The 25,576-nt window shown below is 40.5% G+C and overlaps 1 protein-coding gene across 1 annotated transcript in view; it reads left to right on the top strand.

The window, feature by feature from the left end:
- Positions 1 to 15,823, top strand: part of dtx3l1 (deltex E3 ubiquitin ligase 3L1) — a 75,914-nt gene extending 60,091 nt beyond the window's left edge. Inside the window, exon 5 of the mRNA XM_034172747.1 lies at positions 15,743 to 15,823. Coding sequence (XP_034028638.1) covers positions 15,743 to 15,812 — 70 coding nt within the window. The 3' untranslated portion in view covers positions 15,813 to 15,823. The remainder of the gene's footprint in view (positions 1 to 15,742) is intronic.
- The last annotated feature ends 9,753 nt before the right edge of the window (positions 15,824 to 25,576 follow it).

Raw genomic sequence — 25,576 nt, 5'->3', positions numbered from 1 at the left:
GGTTTTTACGTAATTATTGTATGGCCTTGCCTTACAATATAAAGTGCCTTGGGGCAACTATTTGTTGTGATTTGGCGCTATATAAATACAATTGATTGATTGATTGACAATATACAAAGAGTTTAATACTGTTGTCAGTGTGGAGCCTGATCAGAGCGTCTCAAATGCATTTCTCCTGTCATGAACGTTTACCCATAATGCACTGCGCACACACCATGTCCACACTAAAACCTTCAAAATTAGTGCTTTACTTTAAAACTGAAACATATATCTGATATTTTCACTTTATAAAACTTCCGACATGACGTTAATTTAAATAACTTGTCCGAAATGAGTTTGGTTAAAATTCTAACCATAAGTTAAAACTCTATGCCTCTGGATGACATGGTGCTATTGCCAGCATATTAGTATGGGGTCAAAAGAATTTTTTTTTTCTTTTTTCTTTTCTTGCTCACAGGGGGTCTTTTTGACCATTGGGGTTTTTACGTAATTATTGTATGGCCTTGCCTTACAATATAAAGCGCCTTGGCGCAACTGTTTGTTGTGATTTGGTGCTATATAAATAAAATTGATTGATTGATACTGGGTCCACATTTTTTTAATCTTTATATAAATGACATATTTAATGTGTCACAATTATTAAAATTATTATTATTTGCAGATGATACCAATATATTCTATTCCAGTGATAACTATAGCAAACTTATTAATGTGGTAAATAGTGAATTAATTAAGCTGAAAACTTGGTTGAATATTAATAAACTATCCCTAAATTTAAAAAAAGAGACTAAAGTCATGTTTTTTGGAAATCATAATGTCAATTCTAATTTACCAATAAATATAGACGGTGTCGAAATAGATCAAGTGTCAGAAGTCAAATTTTTAGGGATAACCATCGATAGTAAATTAAGCAGGAAGTCTCATATCAGCCACATACATAAAAAAAGTTTCCAAGAAAGTCTCTATTATGTACAAAGCAAAATATTTTCTGGATCATAATGTATTATATTTATTGTATTGTTCTTTAATCTCTCCTTACTTAACATATTGTATAGAAATCTGGCGTAACAATTACAAAAGTTTGCTACATCCCCTCTGTATAATCCAAAAGCGGGCAATAAGAATCATCTATAAGGTAGGATATCTTGATCACACAAATAGTCTATTTTTGCAATCCAAATTGTTGAAAATGCCAGATCTGGTTAATTTTCACACTGCACAATTATTATATAAAGCCAGTAAAAACTCATTACCCAGTAATATTCTGAGTCTCTTCACTCAGAGAGAAGGAAGCTATAACTTGAGGGGATGTGGTAACTTTAAAGTCAAGGCAGTGAGAACTACCAGGAAAAGTTTCTGTGTGTCCGTGTGTGGCATTAAGCTGTGGAATAGTTTGGCACCTCAGCTCAAGCGATGTCCTAACATCCATCAATTCAAAAAAAGATACAAAGAAATGGTTCTGTTGAAATACATGAATGAGGAGAGAGGTGCGTGATCGTCACATCTTTTTAATTTCTTTCTAGTTAATTTACCTTTGCTTTTTTGCCTTGTCAGCAATAGAAGGGGTCTCGCTAGGACACACAGACTTTCATAAAATACCTGGAATTATCCTGTACATCAATTTAATTATATATATCATAGCCATAATTGTAAACTATATTATAAAAAAAATGATAATAAAATCTTACTATATGTTTGTTAATATAATAGATGTTAACATATTTGCATAATACCTGTTATTGCCGGTGTCGTAACCATGGTCAAAAGTATTTTTTTTATACATCATGATCCTGTAGTTGAAATGCTAGTCAAATAGAAGTATGGTGATGATGGTAATAACTTAGAGAGAGGGGGAAACATGTATATGTATGTATGTATATATGTATGCATATATATATGTGTATGCATGTGTGTATGTATGTATGTACGTATATGAGTATATATATATATATATATATATATATATATATATATATATATATATATATATATATATATATATATATGTGTGTGTGTATGTATAATATGTATGTATATGTGGGTGTGTATGTATGTATATATACATATATGTATATTTATGTTTACATTTATATAAATATGTACATATGTAAGTTTATTGATACATAAAAAGACTTTTCCTTTTCTTTCCTCCTTGTTTCCCCCTCTTACATCACTTACATCATTATCACCAGATCAGGGTCAGCAAGTGGGGGTCTGTTGCTCAAAGGTCTCCCCCTTCTGCCAGCAGACTCCAAAACCTTGTCTTTTAATGCAGAGCCTAGGATATTCAGCAAAGGGTGGACCTGTGTCAGGGGGCGACCCCTCTCTGGCAGCAGGTTTACAAAATACTTTGCATCTTTTAATGCACCACACACATGACAAATGGGGAAGGAGGGGAAGGGGGAAAAAAAAAGAAAATAATAATAATAATGATAATGATAAATTAATAAAAAAGTTAAGGTAATTAAATTCATACAATAAAATGAATGTAGCATAATTGTATATATGTATATGTATTATGTGTATACATGTGTGTATAGGTGATGTATGTGTGTATTTTGTGTATGTATGTTCGCATGTATGATATATATATAGAGAGAGAGAGAGAGAGAGAGAGAGAGAGAGAGAGAGAGAGAGAGAGAGAGAGAGAGAGAGAGAGAGAGAGAGAGATTACCATCGACACACACAAGAATAGTCCTTTTAAGTAGTCATTTTGTAAATGTGGGGAATTTATTGACATATGAAAATGGCTTAAGGAATGACACCAGCAATATCAATAGCAATTTTAAAAAAAATGGTAGTAATAATAATAAAAGAAATAAAAAAACAAAAAAACAAAAAAAAATTTTGTTTGACAATAATTATTGTCATTATTACTGTCTATTATGGTGGGAATTGTTTTTATCATCATCATTATCATCATTATTATTATTATTATAGATACTCATCACTAATATATGATATCAATTACATAGTAATAAAAAAGGAATATTGGTCACACTCGGTAGTCGTAATAACGTATGGGTATTTGGGGGTGGGATTAAATAAGTTCGTCTTCATCCCACCCCTTTTCGGGTTAAGTGCGCAGGTATGTATGCGTGTATGTTTGTATCTCCTGTTCTTTTCAACCCAATGTGGGTAAATGTAGATGTCAAAGAAATGCTTCTTTTGTAAAACTCAAAATAAATGATCAATCAGTCAATATGTATGTATATGTACGTGTATATATATGTGTATATGTGTAGGGGTATGTATATGTATGTGTAGGTATGAATGTATGTATGTGTATATATATGTAGTGTATATTTATTTATGTGTTAGTGGGTATGTATATAGGTATATATGTGAGTGTGTATATGTGTATATATATGTATATAATGTGTGTGTATGTATGTACGTATACAGGTATATATGCACGGCCCAAGCAGAGGGTCACACCCTAGAGCCTGGTCTGCTTGAGGTTTCTTCCTAAGAGGGAGTTTTTCCTCACCACAGTTGCCTAGTGCTTGCTCTGGGGGTCGGCAGCATTAATATGGAGTGACTTGGGCCAAGTTTGCTGTGATTTGGCGCTTTATACATAACATACTTATACATGAATTGAAATGTAATTGAATATTGAAGTGTATGTCTGTGTTGATATGTAGTGTGTTGTGAATTTGTGTATATGTTGTTATGACTGTTATAATTGTTGGACTCATTGTAGCAGGGGTGGGCGTTGATAAGCTTTGCTTCTGCCCACACCCTTTCGGACTCACAGGCTTGTTTATATAACATTCATATTATTGGTATGTTTCTGTTCTTTCTGCTTTGTGTGTGTGCCAAATAAATCCATTCATTCATTTCCTCCCACATCCAAAGACATGCGGGTTAGGTGGACTGGAATCTTTAAAACTCTCCGTAGGTGTGTGTGTGGGTGTGTCTGTGTTTGTTTATTTGTGGCCCTGCGACAGACTGGCATCCTGTCCTGGGTGTACCCCGCCTCACGCTCTATGACTGCTGGGATAGGCTCCAACCCCCCGCGACCCTTAATTGGACTAAGCGGTAAAAGATGAATGAATGAATGTATAATCCAGAGTTTGACTCAGAGAGCTCCATGTGGATCTCCTCTGATGAAAAGAAGACAAAGAACTGAGTTTTCTGAAAAGGACAACAGTTATGTGACTTTTTTCAGTCCTTGCAATTTTTTTTTTTTTTTTAATCTTTTTAGTTTTCATGGCTGTCGGATGTTTTCTAGCCATAGAAAGTCCAGTGAAAGGTGTTATTTGTCCAGTGACGTCATTTTTCTGCAAATTTAGCTGATGCTGCCCGTGAATGATGGAGAAATACACCCGCATACACATGTGCACACCCACACAAGATAAATCCAAACTGAAGTGCAAGAAAAATTAACCATTTAATATTTCACTCATTTTGTCTGCTCGCTCTCTCTCTGTCTCTCTCTCTCTCTCTCTCTCTCTCTGTCTCTCCCTCTCTCTGAATGGGCACGAATAGAGAGGAAATATGATGGCAAACCACTCAAAATCCAGCATATATGTAAAAAAAGCAACAGATCAGAAATGTGACATAATCTTAAAACTCCATGTAACACAATGACACACACAAGGGCCACTGAAGCACTTACATAGAAAAGTGTTTTTGCGTCACCTTTGTGGATCAGGTGAGTTTTAAGCTGCACGACAAACCCACAGCTGCCTCCGCCCTGTGTAAAGGGGGCCTAAGGTAAAATCTCTACAAGCTCAACATCATCATATGCAGATATAGTTGTGATGGCTGAGTCTAAGAAGACAGTGAAAGCCTGGATCTTAGTCTTGATCCAGGATAATCGCGCACCCAGAAAATCTGATTCCTCACTCATTTTCTCAAGTGTTGCACAGGGTATCCACTGATTCTGCAACGCATCATTACAAAGTCATCGTTAGCAAAGCTGATGTCAGCAAAACGTTTTTGCACCAACAAACGTACCTAAACCACTTGTTTCCACAACCCTAACCAAGTAACAGTTCAGTGCTGATGAATGAACACATCCTTGCCAAATATTAGAATTTGCTGTAAGTCAGACATTCTGCCCCCACTATGATATTCAGTGACTTCTTGGGAATCAGTGACTTCTTGGGAATCCTCTGCATGTCCCAGACAGCAGCCTAGTCAATGGAATAAAACACTTTCTGAAATACTTTGTGGTGTATCTTGTACAATACATTCATGCTTCACTTTCAGATAATCTTAAAACCAGTTGTGGCACTTTGATGAAGTTGCCATTAAGGCATAAAAGTCAAATAGATTAGATTCGATTAGAAGAACTTTATTAATCCCTTGGGAAGCTTCCCTCAGGGGAACTGAGGTTCTGGCAGCATTGTATAGCATAAATAGTGCAGTGATGCAGAAATTTGTCATTTTCACATATAAATACTATTAGACCGTGGGCTACCTAGACCCCCCCCCCCCCCCCATCACCACCACCACCACCATTTTTATCCCAAATGATTCTACTTTACAAATAATCTTTCAATGTTTGGACAACTGTATTTCTATTTTTGCAATTTTCAGTTGTTCTACCTCTAATTTTGAAAATGTCAAACAAGTTCATTCTCAACCACAAAGGCCCCAACCTGATTTCTAATGTGCAGAACCATATATTTTCTGTCAATACCGAGATTTATGATATTCACAAAGTCACAGAAATTCTTTTTGCACAAAACAGTCAACAGGAAGTGGCCAGATTCAAATTGGCAGACTCTGTTTTAGTATATGGCATCGTATGTCATTATGAATAAATAAGAGAAGTATACACTATAGAACTAGAACAGCACTTTGCAGTTCTAATGAATTCTATAGTCTACTGAATGATATGAGCGAAGCGTCCCACAGCGGCGCAAAGCTCACTCATGATACAGGGTGTCCTAAACAGGAAGTGCCAAAATTCAAATCCACAGTAAAACAGGAAATGTTCAAATGTCAAACACTTCCTGGATTGACAGACAAGATCTCATGCAATCTCGTGGGAACTCGGTGGCAAGCTCACACTCAAACAGGAAGTGTCAAATTCTCAGTCACAGTGAAACAGGAAAGTTCTGATGTTGAACACTTCCTGGCATGGGAGGAGCTAGAGCGGAGGCTGGGGTTTCACTGGACTCCCCTGAAATCTGATTGGACACAGATGATTGACATGTTATGGCACCACACATCTGTTTGAAAGAGCTGCATTTTCAAATTAGTGAGTCACATTGAATGCTATTTTCCTCCTGTCCAGTAGTTTGTGCTCTATACCACAAAAAAATCTAATCCACCAGTAGAGCCACTTAGGTGCCTGGTCTTGAGAACCAGGGATGGTCGGTTGAAAAGCTTTTTCATCCTATGGGAACTCTCCCTACCCACCTAAGTGGCTCAAGAAAGTAGACAGCATGTATATAAGTGACATTTACATGACAATTTATATGACAATGGTAATGGTAAATGGTAACTGCATTTATATAGCGCTTTTCCATCTGCATCAGATGCTCAAAGCGTTTTACAATTATGCCTCACATTCACCCCGATGTCAGGGTACTGCCATACAAGGCGCTCACTACACACCGGGAGCAATAGGGGATTAAAGGCCTTGCCCAAGGGGCCTTAGTGATTTTCCATCAGGCGGGGATTTGAACCCATGATCAATCAATCAATCAATCAACTTTTTTTTTATATAGCGCCAAATCACAACAAACAGTTGCCCCAAGGCGCTCTATATTGTAAGGCAAGGCCATACAATAATTATGAAAAACCCCAACGGTCAAAACGACCCCCTATGAGCAAGCACTTGGCTACAGTGGGAAGGAAAAACTCCCTTTTAACAGGAAGAAACCTCCAGCAGAACCAGGCTCAGGGAGGGGCAGTCTTCTGCTGAGACTGGTTGGGGCTGAGGGAAAGAACCAGGAAAAAGACATGCTGTGGAGGGGGGCAGAGATCGATCACTAATGATTAAATGCAGAGTGATGCATACGGAGCAAAAAGAAAGAAACAGTGCATCATGGGAACCCCCCCACAGTCTACGTCTAAAGCAGCATAACCAACGGATGGTCCAGGGTCACCTGATCCAGCCCTAACTATAAGCCTTAGCGAAAAGGAAAGTTTTAAGCCTAATCTTAAAAGTAGAGAGGGTATCTGTCTCCCTGATCTGAATTGGGAGCTGGTTCCACAGGAGAGGAGCCTGAAAGCTGAAGGCTCTGCCTCCCATTCTACTCTTACAAACCCTAGGAACTACAAGTAAGCCTGCAGTCTGAGAGCGAAGCGCTCTAATGGGGTAATATGGTACTACGAGGTCCCTAAGATAAGATGGGACCTGATTATTCAAAACCTTATAAGTAAGAATAAGAATTTTGAATTCTATTCTAGAATTAACAGGAAGCCAATGAAGAGAGGCCAACACGGGTGAGATATGCTCTCTCCTGCTAGTCCCCGTCAGTACTCTAGCTGCAGCATTCTGAACCAACTGAAGGCTTTTTAGGGACCTTTTAGGACAACCTGATAATAATGAATTACAATAGTCCAGCCTAGAGGAAATAAATGCATGAATTAGTTTTTCAGCATCACTCTGAGACAAGACCTTTCTGATTTTAGAGATATTGCGTAAATGCAAAAAGGCAGTCCTACATATTTGTTTAATATGCGCTTTGAATGACATATCCTGATCAAAAATGACTCCAAGATTTCTCACAGTATTACTAGAGGTCAGGGAAATGCCATCCAGAGTAAAGATCTGGTTAGACACCATGCTTCTAAGATTTGTGGGGCCAAGTACAATAACTTCAGTTTTATCTGAGTTTAAAAGCAGGGAATTAGAGGTCATCCATGTCTTTATGTCTGTAAGACAATCCTGCAGTTTAGCTAATTGGTGTGTATCCTCTGGCTTCATGGATAGATAAAGCTGGGTATCATCTGCGTAACAATGAAAATTTAAGCAATACCGTCTAATAATACTGCCTAAGGGAAGCATGTATAAAGTGAATAAAATTGGTCCTAGCACAGAACCTTGTGGAACTCCATAATTAACTTTAGTCTGTGAAGAAGATTCCCCATTTACATGAACAAACTGTAATCTATTAGACAAATATGATTCAAACCACCGCAGCGCAGTGCCTTTAATACCTATGACATGCTCTAATCTCTGTAATAAAATTTTATGGTCAACAGTAACAAAAGCAGCACTGAGGTCCAACAGAACAAGCACAGAGATAAGTCCACTGTCCGAAGCCATAAGAAGATCATTTGTAACCTTCACTAATGCTGTTTCTGTACTATGATGAATTCTAAAACCTGACTGAAACTCTTCAAATAGACCATTCCTCTGCAGGTGATCAGTTAGCTGTTTTACAACTACCCTCTCAAGAATCTTTGAGAGAAAAGGAAGGTTGGAGATTGGCCTATAATTAGCTAAGATAGCTGGGTCAAGTGATGGCTTTTTAAGTAATGGTTTAATTACTGCCACCTTAAAAGCCTGTGGTACATAACCAACTAACAAAGATAGATTGATCATATTTAAGATTGAAGCATTAAATAATGGTAGGACTTCCTTGAGCAGCCTGGCAGGAATGGGGTCTAATAAACATGTTGATGGTTTGGATGAAGTAACTAATGAAAATAACTCAGACAGAACAATCGGAGAGAAAGAGTCTAACCAAATACCGGCATCACTGAAAGCAGCCAAAGATAACGATACATCTTTGGGATGGTTATGAGTAATTTTTTCTCTAATAGTCAAAATTTTGTTAGCAAAGAAAGTCATGAAGTCATTACTAGTTAAAGTTAATGGAATACTCAGCTCAATAGAGCTCTGACTCTTTGTCAGCCTGGCTACAGTGCTGAAAAGAAACCTGGGGTTGTTCTTATTTTCTTCAATTAGTGATGAGTAGAAAGATGTCCTAGCTTTACGGAGGGCTTTTTTATAGAGCAACAAACTCTTTTTCCAGGCTAAGTGAAGATCTTCTAAATTAGTGAGACGCCATTTCCTCTCCAACTTACGGGTTATCTGCTTTAAGCTACGAGTTTGTGAGTTATACCACGGAGTCAGACACTTCTGATTTAAAGCTCTCTTTTTCAGAGGAGCTACAGCATCCAAAGTTGTCTTCAATGAGGATGTAAAACTATTGACGAGATACTCTAACTCCCTTACAGAGTTTAGGTAGCTACTCTGCTCTGTGTTGGTATATGACATTAGAGAACATAAAGAAGGAATCATATCCTTAAACCTAGTTACAGCGCTTTCTGAAACACTTCTAGTGTAATGAAACTTATTCCCCACTGCAGGGTAGTCCATCAGAGTAAATGTAAATGTTATTAAAAAATGATCAGACAGAAGGGAGTTTTCAGGGAATACTGTTAAGTCTTCTATTTCCATACCATAAGTCAGAACAAGATCTAAGATATGATTAAAGTGGTGGGTGGACTCATTTACTTTTTGAGCAAAGCCAATAGAGTCCAATAATAGATTAAATGCAGTGTTGAGGCTGTCATTCTCAGCATCTGTGTGGATGTTAAAATCGCCCACTATAATTATCTTATCTGAGCTAAGCACTAAGTCAGACAAAAGGTCTGAAAATTCACAAAGAAACTCATAGTAACGACCAGGTGGACGATAGATAATAACAAATAAAACTGTTTTTTGGGACTTTCAATTTGGATGGCCAAGACTAAGAGACAAGCTTTCAAATGAATTAAAGCTCTGTCTAGGTTTTTGATTAATTAATAAGCTGGAATGGAAGATTGCTGCTAATCCTCCGCCCCGGCCCGTGCTACGAGCATTCTGACAGTTAGTGTGACTCGGGGGTGTTGACTCATTTAAACTAACATATTCATCCTGCTGTAACCAGGTTTCTGTTAGGCAGAATAAATCAATACGTTGATCAATTATTATATCATTTACCAACAGGGACTTAGAAGAGAGAGACCTAATGTTTAATAGACCACATTTAACTGTTTTAGTCTGTGGTGCAATTGAAGGTGCTATATTATTTTTTCTTTTTGAATTTTTATGCTTAAATAGATTTTTGCTGGTTATTGGTGGTCTGGGAGCAGGCACCGTCTCTACGGGGATGGGGTAATGAGGGGATGGCAGGGGGAGAGAAGCTGCAGAGAGGTGTATAAGACCACAGCTCTGCCTCCTGGTCCCAACGCTGGACAGTCACAGTTTGGAGGATCCAAGAAAATTGGCCAGATTTCTAGAAATGAGAGCTGCTCCATCCAAAGTGGGATGGATGCCGTCTCTCCTAACAAGACCAGGTTTTCCCCAGAAGCTTTGCCAATTATCTATGAAGCCCACCTCATTTTTTGGACACCACTCAGACAGCCAGCAATTCAAGGAGAACATGCGGCTAAACATGTCACTCCCGGTCTGATTGGGGAGGGGCCCAGAGAAAACAACAGAGTCCGACATTGTTTTTGCAAAGTCACACACCGATTTAATGTTAATTTTAGTGACCTCCGATTGGCGTAACCGAGTGTCATTACTGCCGACGTGAATTACAATCTTACCAAATTTACGCTTAGCCTTAGCCAGCAATTTCAAATTTCCTTCAATGTCGCCTGCTCTGGCCCCCGGAAGACAATTGACTATGGTTGCTGGTGTCGCTAACTTCACATTTCTCAAAACAGAGTCGCCAATAACCAGAGTTTGATCCTTGGCGAGTGTATCGTCGAGTGGGGAAAAACGGTTAGAGATGTGAACGGGTTGACGGTGTACACGGGGCTTCTGTTTAGGGCTACGCTTCCTCCTCACAGTCACCCAGTCAGCCTGCTTTCCCAACTGCTCGGGATCTGCCAGGGGGGAACTAACGGCGGCTAAGCTACCTTGGTCCGCACCGACTACAGGGGCCTGGCTAGCTGTAGAATTTTCCACGGTGTGGAGCCGAGTCTCCAATTCGCCCAGCCTGGCCTCCAAAGCTACGAATAAGCTGCACTTATTACAAGTACCGTTACTGCTAAAGGAGGCCGAGGAATAACTAAACATTTCACACCCAGAGCAGAAAAGTACGGGAGAGACAGGAGAAGCCGCCATGCTAAATCGGCTAAGAGCTAGTAGCTACGCTAAGCTAGCGGATTCCTAAAAACACACAAAGTGAATAATGTGTAAATAATTTAGAGGTGATTCAGCAGAAGGAGTGCCTTAATTAAGGCACCAAACAGGCCATGAAGCAGCACAGGTAACGCACGACAATGGTGCTAAAATAAAATAAAAATCGACTAAACACGCTGTGGAGCAGCACAGGTAACGCACGACAACAGTGCTAAAAAAAATAAAAATGAAAGCGTTAGCAAGCTAGTTAGCCTGCCAACGCTGATGAAAGTTAGCTGATAAAAGTGCTCCGTCGCGATGTTTCGACCGTTAAAGGTCTTCCTTAGGCGTTGGAGAACAGTAAAAAAGTAAAAAAAAAGTAAAAAGGTAAAAAAGTATAAAAGTCTTGAAAAAGACTGTTAGTTCAAAGTCCAAAGCAGCAGGTAGCAGTCTCTGTGTAAACAGTCCCAACAGAGAGCCAAAATTCGCCCTTTGATGATCTTCTGGACTCAAGCCCAACAATATTGAGATACGATAATTTGGCCATATTGTACAGCCGTACTGTCAACTAGCTGAAAACTTTGAATATTAATTTACATCTACATTAAAAAATGCTTAAAGTGGCAGTTGGTTAAGAGGGCTGTAATTAGGGGGGTCAGCTGAAAAGCAAAATAAGGAAAATGCTTAAAAAGGCGGGGGGGGGGGGGGTCTGGGGGGAAGGATTTAGTCATGCTTATGCTCCCAAGAACCATTTTCCTGAAAAAAGTCTGAAGGACCTAAAAGACATGGTTAGATGGTGAGGAGCTTTTCCAGACATATGAGAGACAAATATAGAAAAATGCTTAAAAAGGCAGGGGGTCTGGGGAGGCGGAGCTTCCCCCAGAAGCTGAAAGGTTTTTGCCATGCTAATGCTCCCCTGAAGCATTTACTCAAAATAAAGTCTGAAGGACCTAAATGACATGGTGAGATGCTGACGAGATTCGCTCATTCATATCCACGACATATACAACCCCTGGCAAAAATTATGGAATCACCGGCCTCGGAGGATGTTCATTCAGTTGTTTAATTTTGTAGAAAAAAAGCAGATCACAGACATGACACAAAACTAAAGTCATTTCAAATGGCAACTTTCTGGCTTTAAGAAACACTATAAGAAATCAAGAAAAAAAGATTGTGGCAGTCAGTAATGGTTACTTTTTTAGACCAAGCAGAGGAAAAAAATATGGAATCACTAAATTCTGAGGAATAAATTATGGAATCACCCTGTAAATTTTCATTCCCAAAACTAACACCTGCATCAAATCACATCTGCTGGTTGACATTGACCCTATGTCATGACATTGACCCTATGTGTCTTTTTGCAAGGAATGTTTTCACAGTTTTTGCTTTATGGCAAGATGCATTATCATCTTGAAAAATGATTTCATCATCCCAAAACATTGGAAAAGTGTCCAAAATATCAACGTAAACTTGTGCATTTATTGATGATGTAATGACAGCCATCTCCCCAGTGCCTTTACCTGACATGCAGCCCCATATCATCAATGACTGTGAAAATGTACATGTTCTCTTCAGGCAGTCATCTTTATAAATCTCATTGGAACTGCACAAACAAAAGTTCCAGCATCATCACCTTGCCCAATGCAGATCCGAGATTCATCACTGAATATGACTTTCATCCAGTCATCCACAGTCCACGATTGCTTTTCCTTAGCCCATTGTAACCTTGTTTTTTTCTGTTTAAGTGTTAATGATGGCTTTCGTTTAGCTTTTCTGTATGTAAATCCCATTTCCTTTAGGCGGTTTCGTACAGTTCGGTCACAGACGTTGATTTCAGTTTCCTCTCATTCATTCCTCATTTGTTTTGTTGTGCATTTTCATATTTTGAGACATATTGCTTTAAGTTTTCTGTCTTGACGCTTTGATGTCTTCCTTGGTCTACCAGTATGTTTGCCTTTAACAACCTTCCCATGTTGTTTGTATTTGGTCCAGAGTTTAGACACAGCTGACTGTGAACAACCAACATCTTTTGCAACATTGCATGATGATTTACCCTCTTTTAAGAGTTTGATAATCCTCTCCTTTGTTTCAATTGACATCTCTCGCGTTGGAGCCATGATTCATGTCAGTCCACTTGGTGCAACAGCTCTCCAAGGTGTGATCACTCCTTTTTAGATGCAGACTAATGAGCAGATGTGATTTCATGCAGGTGTTAGTTTTGGGGATGAAAATTTACAGGGTGATTCCATAATTTATTCCTCAGAATTGAGTGAGTCCATATTTTTTTCCTCTGCTTGGTCTAAAAAAGTAACCGTTACTGACTGCCACAATCTTTTTTTCTTGATTTCTTATAGTGTTTCTTAAAGCCAGAAAGTTGCCATTTGAAATGACTTTAGTTTTGTGTCATGTCTGTGATCTGCTTTTTTCTACAAAATTAAACAACTGAATGAACATCCTCCAAGGCCGGTGATTCCATAATTTTTGCCAGGGGTTGTACATATTAAGATGTATTTGAGATTTTTAATATGGTGGACATATATAATATAAGTAAACACATACAGTGAAGCAAATAAGTATTTGATCCACTGTCGATTTTGCAAGGTTTCCCATCTACAAAGAATGGAGAGGTCTGTAATTTTTATCGTAGGTACACTTCAACTGCGAGAGACAGAATCTGAAAAAAAAAACAAAAAAAAAAATCAGAAAGTCACATTGTATGATTTATAAATAATTAATTTACATTTTATTGCATGAAATAAGTGTTTGATACAACAGAAAAAGAGACCTTAATATTTGGTACAGAAACCTTTGTTTGCAGTTACAGAGGTCAGATGTTTCCTGTAGCTCTTGATCACGTTTTCACACCCTGCAGCAGGGAATTTGGTCCACTCGTCATACAGATCTTCTCCAGATTTTTCAGGTTTTGAGTTTCAGCTTCCTCCAAAGATTTTCTATTGAGTTCAGGTCTGGATACTGGCTCGACCACTCCAGGACTTTGAAATGCTTCTTACTGAGCCATTCCTTAGCTGCCCTAGCTGTGTGTTTTGGGTCATTGTCATGCTGGAAGGCCCAGCCATGACCCATCTTCAATACTCTTACTGAGGGAAGGCGGTTGTTTGCCAAAATCCTGCGATACATGACCCCATCTATCCTCCTTTTAATATGGGACAGTTGTCCTGTCCCCTTTTCAGAAAAGCACCCCCAAAAATGATGGTTGGGACGATGTTCTTGAGATTGTTCTCATCCTCCAAACACGATGAGTGGAGAAGATACCAAAAAGCTCTATTTTGGTTTCATCTGACCACATGACCTTCTCCCATGCCTCCTCTGTGTGGCATGTTGGTTTGCAGTGTACCTTTAAGGTAGATGGTGGGCGGCGCTAACATGGCCTTGAAAGCCGGAACGTGCACACTGTGCGTGCATACATGGAGTGGCAGTGAGTTGCGCGCTTGTGTATGACTGCATTTGGGCAAGTCCTATGCCAAACGCTGTGCGTTCCGAGGCAGAGGTTTGGTCTGTGTAGGGGATTCCTTCCTGGTTGTTGAGGCTGCGTACAGTCAGGCAGGCACACGCTGTGGGTTCGGGGTTCTCTACTGTGGTAAATCTGTTCATTGTTGCATTGGCTTTGGGCGCTGTGTTATGTCTGATGTTAAATTCTGCTTTAGAACCTGGGTTACGGGACCTTATCGGGAATTCTGTCACAGCTCTCTCCACCCTCCTCCTCCTGCTGTCTGCGGGTGCGCGCGCCTCCACCCGCAGGTAAGACGCCAATCACACAGGTGAATCACACATCTGGATGATCCAGATGGTCACTGATGAACTTCAAACGGGCCTGGACATGGTATTCTCAGACAGCTCTTTGGTCAGACAGCTCTTTGGTCTTGGCCACGGTGGACAGGTTGGTGTGTGATTGATTGAGTGTGTGGACAGGTGTCTTTTATACAGGTAACAAGTTCAAACAGGTGCAATTAATACAAGTAAAAAGTACAGAATAAGAGGGCTTCTTAAAGAAAAACTAACAGGTCTGTGAGAGCCAGAATTCTTGCTGGTTGGTAGGTAATCAAATACTTATGCAAATTAATTATTTAAAAATCATCCAACATGATTTTCTGAATGTTTTTTTTTTAGATTCTGTCTCTCACAGTTGAAGTGTACCTACAAAAATACAGACCTCTCCATTCTTTGTAGGTGGGAAAACTTGCAAAATCGAAAGTGGATCAAATACTTATTTGCCCCACTGTATCTACAGAATATTCAAATATTCATACTTTTTATACATTTGTTCTACTCACTGAGTTACCCATTTTATGCACAGGTAAGACGAATTTTATCCATGTCATTATATATTTCATGTCACTTTAGTTACGGTGTAGTAAGTTGCATTTTTGACATTTTTCTTAAAAATTTGATTTTTTTTTTTTTTTTACCAGGTTTGCATTAATAAGGGTTAATATATAATATATAACATGCTCCCTAATAGTTAGAAACAATGTATTTTGGTAATGCATTTTCGGTGGGTATCGGACTTCAAGAGCTCACCATGGCCACACCCACCAATGTTATAATTGCAGACCACTTGGTTCATTGGCCCTAGTTATGTGAAATGTATGTCTCCGAAACTCCCCTAAGGAGGGGAGGGGGGTTTCGATACCTGGGCCAGGTACAACAACAACAAGGCAGTACTGTGTGTAATCTTTCTTTCTTTCTTTTTGTTAGTGAAAGCTATCCAGACCAGGACTACTTGAAGACGCTGAGAAAAATACTTAAAGAGAAAGGCATCAAGTAGAACCAAACAGCATTGTGATGCATGGACAGATGATGGCAAAGGTCACATGACAATCTTAGCTCTGTATGTCTGTGATATGAACATGCATATATCTGTATCTGTATACGTATTATTAGTTGGTTTTTGAGATCATGTATGATCTTATGTGCTATCTGCTTATTATTACTGTACCACATTTCCAACTTTTGATGTATATTTATTATATCAACTGATGTGTTCACTCTTGTTTTTGTTGGGGTTTTTGTGTGTAATTTATTTAGTGTTATTTACAGTGTACACGTGTGAAGTAATAACACTGGATCTCCAATATGACATATTTTGTGTAAATTTACATTTGTTTTCAAGCAGATCAGCAAACAATCTCAGTGACAGTAATTTAATTGAAAGGGATCTCGACATTTACTCCACAGCAACTTCTTGTTGGTCTTCAAGATGTTTCACCATTCATCAAGTGACTTCTTCATATTTAAGTAAAGAATATTGTGGTAGTCCAAGTTCATACCCTGAAGGCTAGAGGGTCAATGTTGTAAAACAAAGTAAATCTGATCAGCAAATGAGATCATTTTAACAGTTTCTCTTGATAGTCGCTAAAGTCTACTTGTCTCTAGAGGATTGGTGTGTATGTGCTTCCCGATGAATGTGTGAAATAAACCTTCGTTTTCTTGGGAAGCTGTGAAAAACCACTTTATACACTGTTAAATAAATAAACAAAATCTATTATTTTTATGGTAAAAACTGGCAGGTGTGGTTGCTACAATAATTCTGTGAAAAATACAGTACTTGCTTACTTTGGTTGACCATCGGTTACGAAGATGTCAAACGGTTGTGCTGACTCCATTGGTGGAAAGAAGTGTGGCTGACAAGCCCAATTCTTGAGGCACGAACCTGTGGACAGTGGGATACAGTTGCAGCTGAGGCCTTTCGGTGTGCTTTGGGATCGTTGATCAGCTTCCTACGGCTGATTTCAAAGGCAAGGCAGGCTGTGTGTGTAGTGTGCACCACTTAGCTCTGTCTTCAGCGTAGGACTCCAGCTCTTTTGCAGAAATGTCACAGTACTTCAGTCTGTCCTTGACACAGTCCTTATAGCGCTTCCTTTGGCATCCTGATTTCTGTGACCCTGATGTGGAATGCGAGAGCTCTCCATCCGGATCACGTCCAGCATGTGCTTTTATAATCAAGGCCTCAATGCTGCTGAGGCCTGATCTGTCTAGGACCTCCAGGTTTGTGACCTTGTCTTGCCATCTTATGCCCAAGAGGGAGCATAGGGCCCTCATGTGGAAATGTTCAAGCTGCTTCAAATGTCTCCTGTATGGTGTCCAGGTCTCACCTCCATACAGGAGACTGATGAGTACAACTGCCTTGTACACCTTGATCTTGGTGGTCAGCTTAATGTTCTTGTGGGACATCACGCAAGTATGGAGGCAGCCTAGAGACTGGCTTGACTTGCTGACGCAGGGTGCAATTTCCTTGTCGACTGACCCGTCTGAAGAGATGGTGTTCCCAATATACTTGAACTGGACAACAACCTTATGCTGTGTGCCATCCATGCAGATAGTAGGAGCAGGCAGCCTTCCACTTCGATCTCCATCCGCCACTCCTGCCTTGCAATTTTAATGCACACACCTTAGTTCTACACGTTTAGAAAACACTTTCACCAATTTAGAGTTGGGGTCACTAGGCGGTGGTGGGTTTGGCACTGGGGGTCTGGTGGCTGCTGGGGGGATGGAGGGCCGTGGTCTCCGTGGGAATGGGTCTCGCTTGGGTGGTCTCCTGTCATGGGCTTTGGTGGTTGGGGTGGGATCCAGGTTGGGGGGTGGGTTGGAGGGTTAAGGGGGCCCCTGATGGCTGCACTGGGGGGCCTGACTGTCGGGGGCCTTACTGTTGGGGGCCTTGTGCTCTTCCTGGCCCCGGGGTCGGGCCTTGCCTCTTGTCTAGGGGCTGGGCCCTGCCCTCGTGTGGCTTGGTTGTCCCTACCTTGTGATTTTGGATTTGTTTGCGGTGGCTCCTTTGCTCCCTGTCCTTGCCGCTGCTCGCTGCCTCCCTCAGGGGCTGTGGCCCGGGTGGCATCGTTCTGGGGCTCCCCCTATGCAGCACCACTGGAGAGCAAAAAAACAAACAAAAAAAAAAAACCATAAGCACAGAAAAACAGTCATAACAAAAAACAAATCACAACAGACGGCAGACGACAGCCGAGACTTGGATGTGTCCAGTGTCCAGACAGACAGCCCGGAAGGCTGCACGTGAGGCCCCATCGACATGCCTTATCTGTCCATCCTGGGGGGGATCCCAGTCCTGAATCAGTCCACCAGAGTCTCAAGGTCCCACAGTCAACATCTCAGGACTGGGAAGGGAGGGAGGGGGGGAAGACGAAGAGGGGGGGGGACGAGGAGCGAGGCTATCAGGAATGTTCCTCGGGGGGAGGATTTTATCCCAGCGGCCTTGAAGGACAGCTGGTGTTTGGAAACCAAATAGATGACAAGATTAACAGACGCCTGGCAGATTCCACAGTCTGAAACTTCAGAGTGGCTCCCAAATACAATGTGGTCTTACTGACGATCAAAGCAGTTTTCCAGTGCAGCCTTTCTCCCCAAGATGGATTCCAACGTGCGGTTGACACCTGCCAACTGAGCTGACACTGCCATTCCAATCGAATCAATCATGTGGGGCAGCCTGGACGGGCCAATTAATGCCACCTCCACCTTCTTAATTTTCCGGTAAACCAGTCCTATGGCCACCCCACACAGGAGAAACCCAGTCACCACAGCTCCAAATAAGTAAACATCTTCAGTGTCCTCCACAGACAACGTGTACAGGCACATGACTTGCCACCTCCGCCAGCTGTCCATCACGTAACCTGCCACATGTGTCCCGGCAGGACAGGTCCTCCGCTCCCGAGTGTCTTGTGGAAAAAATAGTATCAATTGCGTTCAGAGACCACTTGATCAGATCCATTTTGTCGTTTTCCAGAGGAGCAGGGCTGGCAGCCTCACAGACAAAACACACTACAGTAGCAGGAATGTTGGGGAGGGAGGAGGAGAGAAAAATGCGACCGTCCCGGCCGAGAGCAAGAAGCCAAAAAAAAAAACAAACAAACTAAAAGAGTCAGAGCTAAAAGAGTGGCTTTATTTTAATTCTGTTCACTGTCACTAACCATCTCTCGTTAATAAATACCAAAATAAATTGCCTGATGATTAAGAGAGAATTCATTCTTAAACTCCCACAACTAAACCAAACTACATAAACGTCATATAATCATTGCTCATTGAACTTCGTCATCTTCAAATTGCTTACTGTGATATGTCCTGCATTTAACTCCTGACTGAGTTAAATAAATGTTTTAAACGCATGAATTTGTCTGTGATGTACTAGTATGGTTTTACAGAGGGGGTCGGGCGTGACCTGTGGAACTTGCTACTGAAGATTAGAGACTAATTTTAATATTTCCTATTGACTGACCCTAAAATCAATGATATTATAACCTTGTTATAATATCATTCAGTCATAGGTGGTGTCCCCAGTATTCGAGGTAAAATTATCCCCAAGTGATAATTTCAAATATCCTAAAACACATATTATATTCTTCCCTCCTACACACTCTAGGGCAGGGTGAGAGACTTGACTCTCGGGGAGTAGGTGACAGAAAGATGGTGTTGTAGACTACCCTAACCATGTTTGAAGTGTTTTTTTTTTTTTTTCAGTTTCACATCTGTTCATCTGTCATATGCTCAAAATGTGAATCTTGTCCCTGAGGTGTTGCTTCTTGTGCTCTGGACCATATTTTCATGCAGTGGCTGTTTAGTTTCCACATAGTAGAGGTCTTAGCACTCCCTGCCGCATCAAAAAGCATAAACATTACACTAGTGATGTTTCTGTGAAGGCTCTCAGTAGTCCAGGTGGTTTCCACAGTAGAGAAGCTTGAATCTTCGACTGGACTGGTTTGCTTGATGCGCGGATGTTTCGCTTCTAATCGCAGAAGCTTCCTCAGCTAAATTTCTTGCTCTGGTAGTCTGACTTCTGTCTTGACTCTTGCAGAGAAGAACAAACAGAAGCCAGCAAAAGCTGGATTTTTAAACCTAACAAGACCTCTCCTACTGAGAGGCAGACTGCTATTGGCAGTGACTAACAATTGCTCTAATTAGCACCTATTGTACTCTAGTTAGCACCCTCCTAATGACAGGGCAGCTGTCCCTCCTAACGATGGGACTGACGCCTGTCCTGACAACGTGAATGACTCATTACCAAACATGAACAAAATCATGAACAAAAGAGTGAAACTGCTTTGACCTGAGTACCCCATTGTAAACAGGGGACAAAGTGTGTCTCAGACCCCCTACCGGTTAAGGCTGGGTTTCAACTGTTTCACATACAAATCTTCCTTCACTCCCATCTCAAACCATTTCTTTTCTCTGGCTAAGATTTTAACTTCCTTGTCCTCAAACATGTGGTCTTTAAGACACTAACCACAGACTGAACTACAGACTGAGCTCCACCAGTGCTCTCTGCGGTGCTGGTATAGGCTTTTGTGCAACGGCTGCTTCGTCTCACCTATGTAGTGTTTGTTACAGTTTTCCTGACATCTGATAGAATACTAGAATTGCTCTGTTTGTAATTACGGATCCTGTCCTTAGGGTGAACTAATTTCTGTCTCAAGGTGTTAACAGGTTTAACAGGTGGTATCCCCCATTGCGGCCAATCTGTACATGGAGCTAGTGGAGAAGAGAACCTTCACAGGCATCTCTCCCAGTCACTGGTTCAGATATGTCAATGACACATGGGTTAAAATCAAGCAACAGGAAGTGGAGACCTTTACAGAGCACATCAACTTGGTGGACTCCAATATCAAGTTCACACAGGCGGATGCTAGAAACAACCATTTAGCCTTCTTGGACTGTGATGTTAAGATTGGAGAAAACAGGCAGATCCAGACAGGGCTTTACAGAAAACCCACTCACACTGACCAATATCTGCTCTTTGGGTCAAACCACCCCTTGAACACAAGCTTGGGGTGATCAGGATTCTTCAACACAGAGCCCTACAGGTGCCTACAACTACAGAGGGAAAGGCTAAAGAACAACAACATGTCTGGAAAGCCCTCACAGTATGTGGGTACCCACAATTGTCCCTGGATAAAGTGCAGAGGTCCCAAAGAACAAAGAGACCTGACAGACAGGAAACGGAGCCAAGAAGAAAAGTGTCTCTCACTTATTTAGCAGGAGTAAGGGAAAAACTACAGAGGATCTTCAGACAGCACAAAATCCCAGTTTACTTTAAACCTGTTAACACCTTGAGACAGAAATTAGTTCCCCCTAAGGACAGGATAAGAACAGCAGTCTGCCTCTCAGGAGGACGGGTCTTGTTAGGTTTAAAACTCCAGCTTTTGCTGGCTTGTGTTTGTTCTTCTCTACAAGAGTCAAGACAGAATTCAGACTACCAGAGCAAGAAATTTAGCTGAGGAAGCTTCTGCGATTAGAAGCGAAACATCCTCGCATCAAGCAACCCAGTCCAGTTGAAAATTCAAGCTTCTCTACTACTCTTGTGATGTGAAATCTGATCATTTGGGTGGTTGACTCTGTTGCAATGTGTTAATGGGTTTGAGGAAAACTGGTGTGTTGCATTTTCCAAAGATTTGATATTCACCCTCTTCCTTATTAATGTATTCCACACTTGTGAGAATCTTTTCATCCCTGTGGCACAATGTTTTGGTCATTCCAAGCTTTTGCTGTGGTGGATGGTGGGAATACTCATAAAAAACTTAAGTGAGACTGTACCAGGCATGACAAGTGGAAGGTCCTTGACTCACTGAAGCTTTTGAAGGCAGATGGCACATTTTGACTATATCACATCCCACTGCCCATATTCAGGATTAATCATTCCATGCTAATGTAAACGTCCCAAAATATCAAAGGAACACAAGAAGGGGATACCGTTTGAATGAACAGTGAGCTCCATTAACTCTGTGGCCTCCAACAGTGCACTGTACCTCACCACCATGTTCATGTCATCAGATGGACACACTGAACATAGCATTCATGACTTACAATTTCAACTTTATACTTATAATTCAGGCAATTAATTGAAAGGTTAGACCATTGTAGTTGAATGCAAAAGACATCATGATACAATTTGATATAACATCACTCTTACCTGCATACCCACCACTGACACTAATGACAATCATGAGGTGGTTAGAAAATGAGACCTTAGATGACCAGCCTTAACCCAGGCCAGACCTTGGCATGTGTTATTGTGTCTTAGAGCTGTGTTGAAACAAAACCTATAACATTCTTCTAAAAGACAAAGGACACACTTTTGTGGACAACGAGGTGCAGAGACAGATGATCAAGCATCCACGTGTGCCTTGATTGGAATAAGACTGGAGTAATAAATATCACTATCACGTGAATCATAACTGGCTCAAGGCTTTTTATGTATACAGTGGTGGGCACAGTTCTAATCCGTTAACTGCTAATTATCAAAGCTAACATTTTGTTCACGGATTAGCTTTTCAGCTAACTTCTAAAACCATCAGCAGACCACTTAGCTTCCAATAAATTTAGTTCCTCCATGAACAACATGAACCACACTGCATGCAATGCACATGTGTGGGCGGACTCTCATGCAATCATGACATGCTGATAATTGCGTACAGACAAGATCATATGGGGACCAGCCAGCCACGTCTGAGTGCGCACGCCATGGTGTGAACTTTGTTATCAGCTGGACAGTCAGGCTAATGAACCTTCCACCACGTAAATTATAGTCCACAACAGACAGAAAGAGTGGAAAATAAATAAAACATGGGGAAAGGTGTGAACTCATTCATATGTGATCATTTTGCACATAGTGCTATAGACACACGGCACCTCTCAGTTGATCACCGGCCAGCGAGTCACAGTAAGCCAGGACAAATAAATAAATACAAGCAACAACTACATACATAATTACTTAACAATTGCATAAACTAAATAATCACAGAACAAAGGAACAGAGAGTGAGACTTTTTTCTGTGAGCTGAGTTTGTTCACTGAGGTGGGCGTACTTGCAGCTGACAAGTTACACCTGGAAAACACATACCGTGCCATGAAGGATATCACCTGACAACAATCCACCCTGAGGCGCGTGCATGGGCATGTTGTCCTCACGAGGAAATACATAAAAACACATATCGCCTTTGCAATGATCAGCAGTGACTGCTTCAGTGCACACATCACCAGTGAGGCTGCCCTGTCTGATCATGTGAACACTCATCTGGTGATCTGAATGTCATGTCCACCACATGAGCTGTGGTACAAATGACCATAACATGTGGCGCCGGCTGGACATGTTATGGGCACATGGCTTCATTCATGGCAGTCCATGATTGTGTATGTCCATGACCATAGCTCATGTACAGAGGAACAGGAGAATGATATTTGTATTGTCCATTCTTTATAACAGGAATTACATATTAGAAACTGCTGTTTTATTTTTTTTTTGTTCTTTTTACAGTGACAACATTCATGACCAGTAACATGATTGTGCTACATTTAAACAGTACATTCATTGTTTCTTTAATGTTCTGAATCTGTGCTCTTGCATTATTTTGGACTTCCATATTTTTGTTATGTACATATGCCCAGCATCTAATTGCTCCGCTGCTGTGGGAGTGGTGTCACACTGCCCACGTCAAAATTATTTGACATTATATGCTTACATGTGTTTGTGTGCGTGCACAAGCGTGCATGAACCCGTCACCTCGGTATCATTCACACCTGTCCGACAGTAGGTGGAATTTTTCACGGTTCACCATTTCGTTTTTTTTTTTTTTGTTTTTTTTTTTAATGGTTTTCAGTTTCCTGGCAGAGTCCAACACCCACCAGGAACAGGTGTGATGTAATGCTGAGAATGCGGACACAGCTCCCACTTTGGTCATATGGAGACGAGATGTTTCTTTGCAGCAATTCCTTTACCCCATACTCCCGCAGTGGTCCCCACGGGACACCTCGATGGATCTGGTCATACGCCTTTTCAAGTCCGCAAAACACAAGTTGACTGGTTAGTCACACTCAAAAGACTAATTCCAATATCCTTGTGAAGGTAAAGAGCTGGTCACACTTTCCATGTCCCAAATGGAACCCGCATTGCTCATCCTGAGTCTGAGGTACGACTTAGGGCCACTTCACACATAACACGATAGACACAGAAACCGGAAGAAAATCCGCAAACCAGAAACAAAATGGGGAAACCACAACACATTCCACCTGCTGTCAGGAGGGACGCACAGTTGGACAGGCATGCACGACACCGCAGCAACGGTTTTGTGTACACTCTTGTTCATTTGCACAAACATAGTGTGTTGAAAGTCACACACACAGCAGCAGAGAAAAAACAAAAAAACCCCACCACAATTCAGAATACTTAATTCCTGTTATAAAGAGAGGATTTAGCTTCTACCTAGACGTATACCAGGAAGTAATGAAGTGACGTGGATTGCTGTTCTCCCTTTTATGATTTACATGAATTACCTAATGCGCCCATCTCATGAAGATCCAGCCAGCTCCCATGTCATGCCAAGATCTCGTATCATGAACACATCAGCCAGCATGGCGTGTCCAGCGCGCAGTGATACGTGTTTTAATTATTATAATGTGACACGCACCTCGCACGGGCATCCCATGGGGTGATTTCCTGCATGGCACGATATTCACCAGCGTCGCGGTGCGCTGACGTGGTGGTCATCTGAAGCGATCTGAGTTATGGGACTTCATATCCTACAACCCACTACAGGTGTTCCCCAGTTGTGACTTGTGAGCACAGATATCGGAACAGGTGGGTGATTCTCATGAAGGTGGTACAACTCATAGCAAAAATCAGAAACCATTACACACATGATGTTTTTCCACCTTTATATTAAATATGATCTAATTTCACTATTAAATTTGAATTTATAATCCACGTGCACATTTTTGAGGTATTTTTAGACATTTTTAGAGACACTGGGGGGACAAAATTTCATTACCGTAACACATATTTCATTAGAAATATGACACACCAAAATTATATTTTTTTACTTTTTATTGACGGCAAACATATAAATATTCTTACAGGTAGTAAGTATCATCCGCATTTTTTTATTATTAACACATACATTTTTATGTAAACAATTATTTCATCACCATAACATTTCATCATTTTTTCACATTAATTTTCATATTGATTTTGTTTTAAAGGACTGCATTGAAAAAACAGTTCTAGTACAGCATGGATGCTGTGACATATTATTAATCAATTAAATATTAAAAAATTTATTCATATAATTTCAATAAATCATGAAATGTCACACATTGCAGTAATGAACAAAGCATACGTTGATGAATATTCAGGTTTTGGTAGTGAACACTTAAATAGTCATAACAAAAATAAAAACTCCAATTTATGAATTCATGAACAATACAGTTCTTTCAAGACAACTTCAGAATTTTCTTAACAAGTATAGATGTAAGTAACATAGCTCCCGACTCCACAATGGATGCGTGACTTTCAAGATAGGAGAGGCTTCAGTGTGGAAGTGCTTTGGTTACAAAAGATCTGATGTACAACAAACTATGGTAATTATTAGGGTGTGCAAGAAGACTGTAAGGGGAAGTCACCTTCAATTATATTATTATTATAAATTATTATAAATGTACAAAGTGTTCATTAATGTGCATTGTCCTCATCAAATAAACAATAAATAAATAGAGGACAGCCAAAAATAAATGAGTATTTGATTAGTACTTAGCACT

This window comes from Thalassophryne amazonica, chromosome 1 (assembly GCF_902500255.1).
Source record: "Thalassophryne amazonica chromosome 1, fThaAma1.1, whole genome shotgun sequence".
NCBI classification, from domain to species: domain Eukaryota; kingdom Metazoa; phylum Chordata; class Actinopteri; order Batrachoidiformes; family Batrachoididae; genus Thalassophryne; species Thalassophryne amazonica.
The sequence above is the reverse complement of the archived record's forward strand: the minus strand, read 5'-3'. Positions and strand labels throughout refer to the sequence as shown.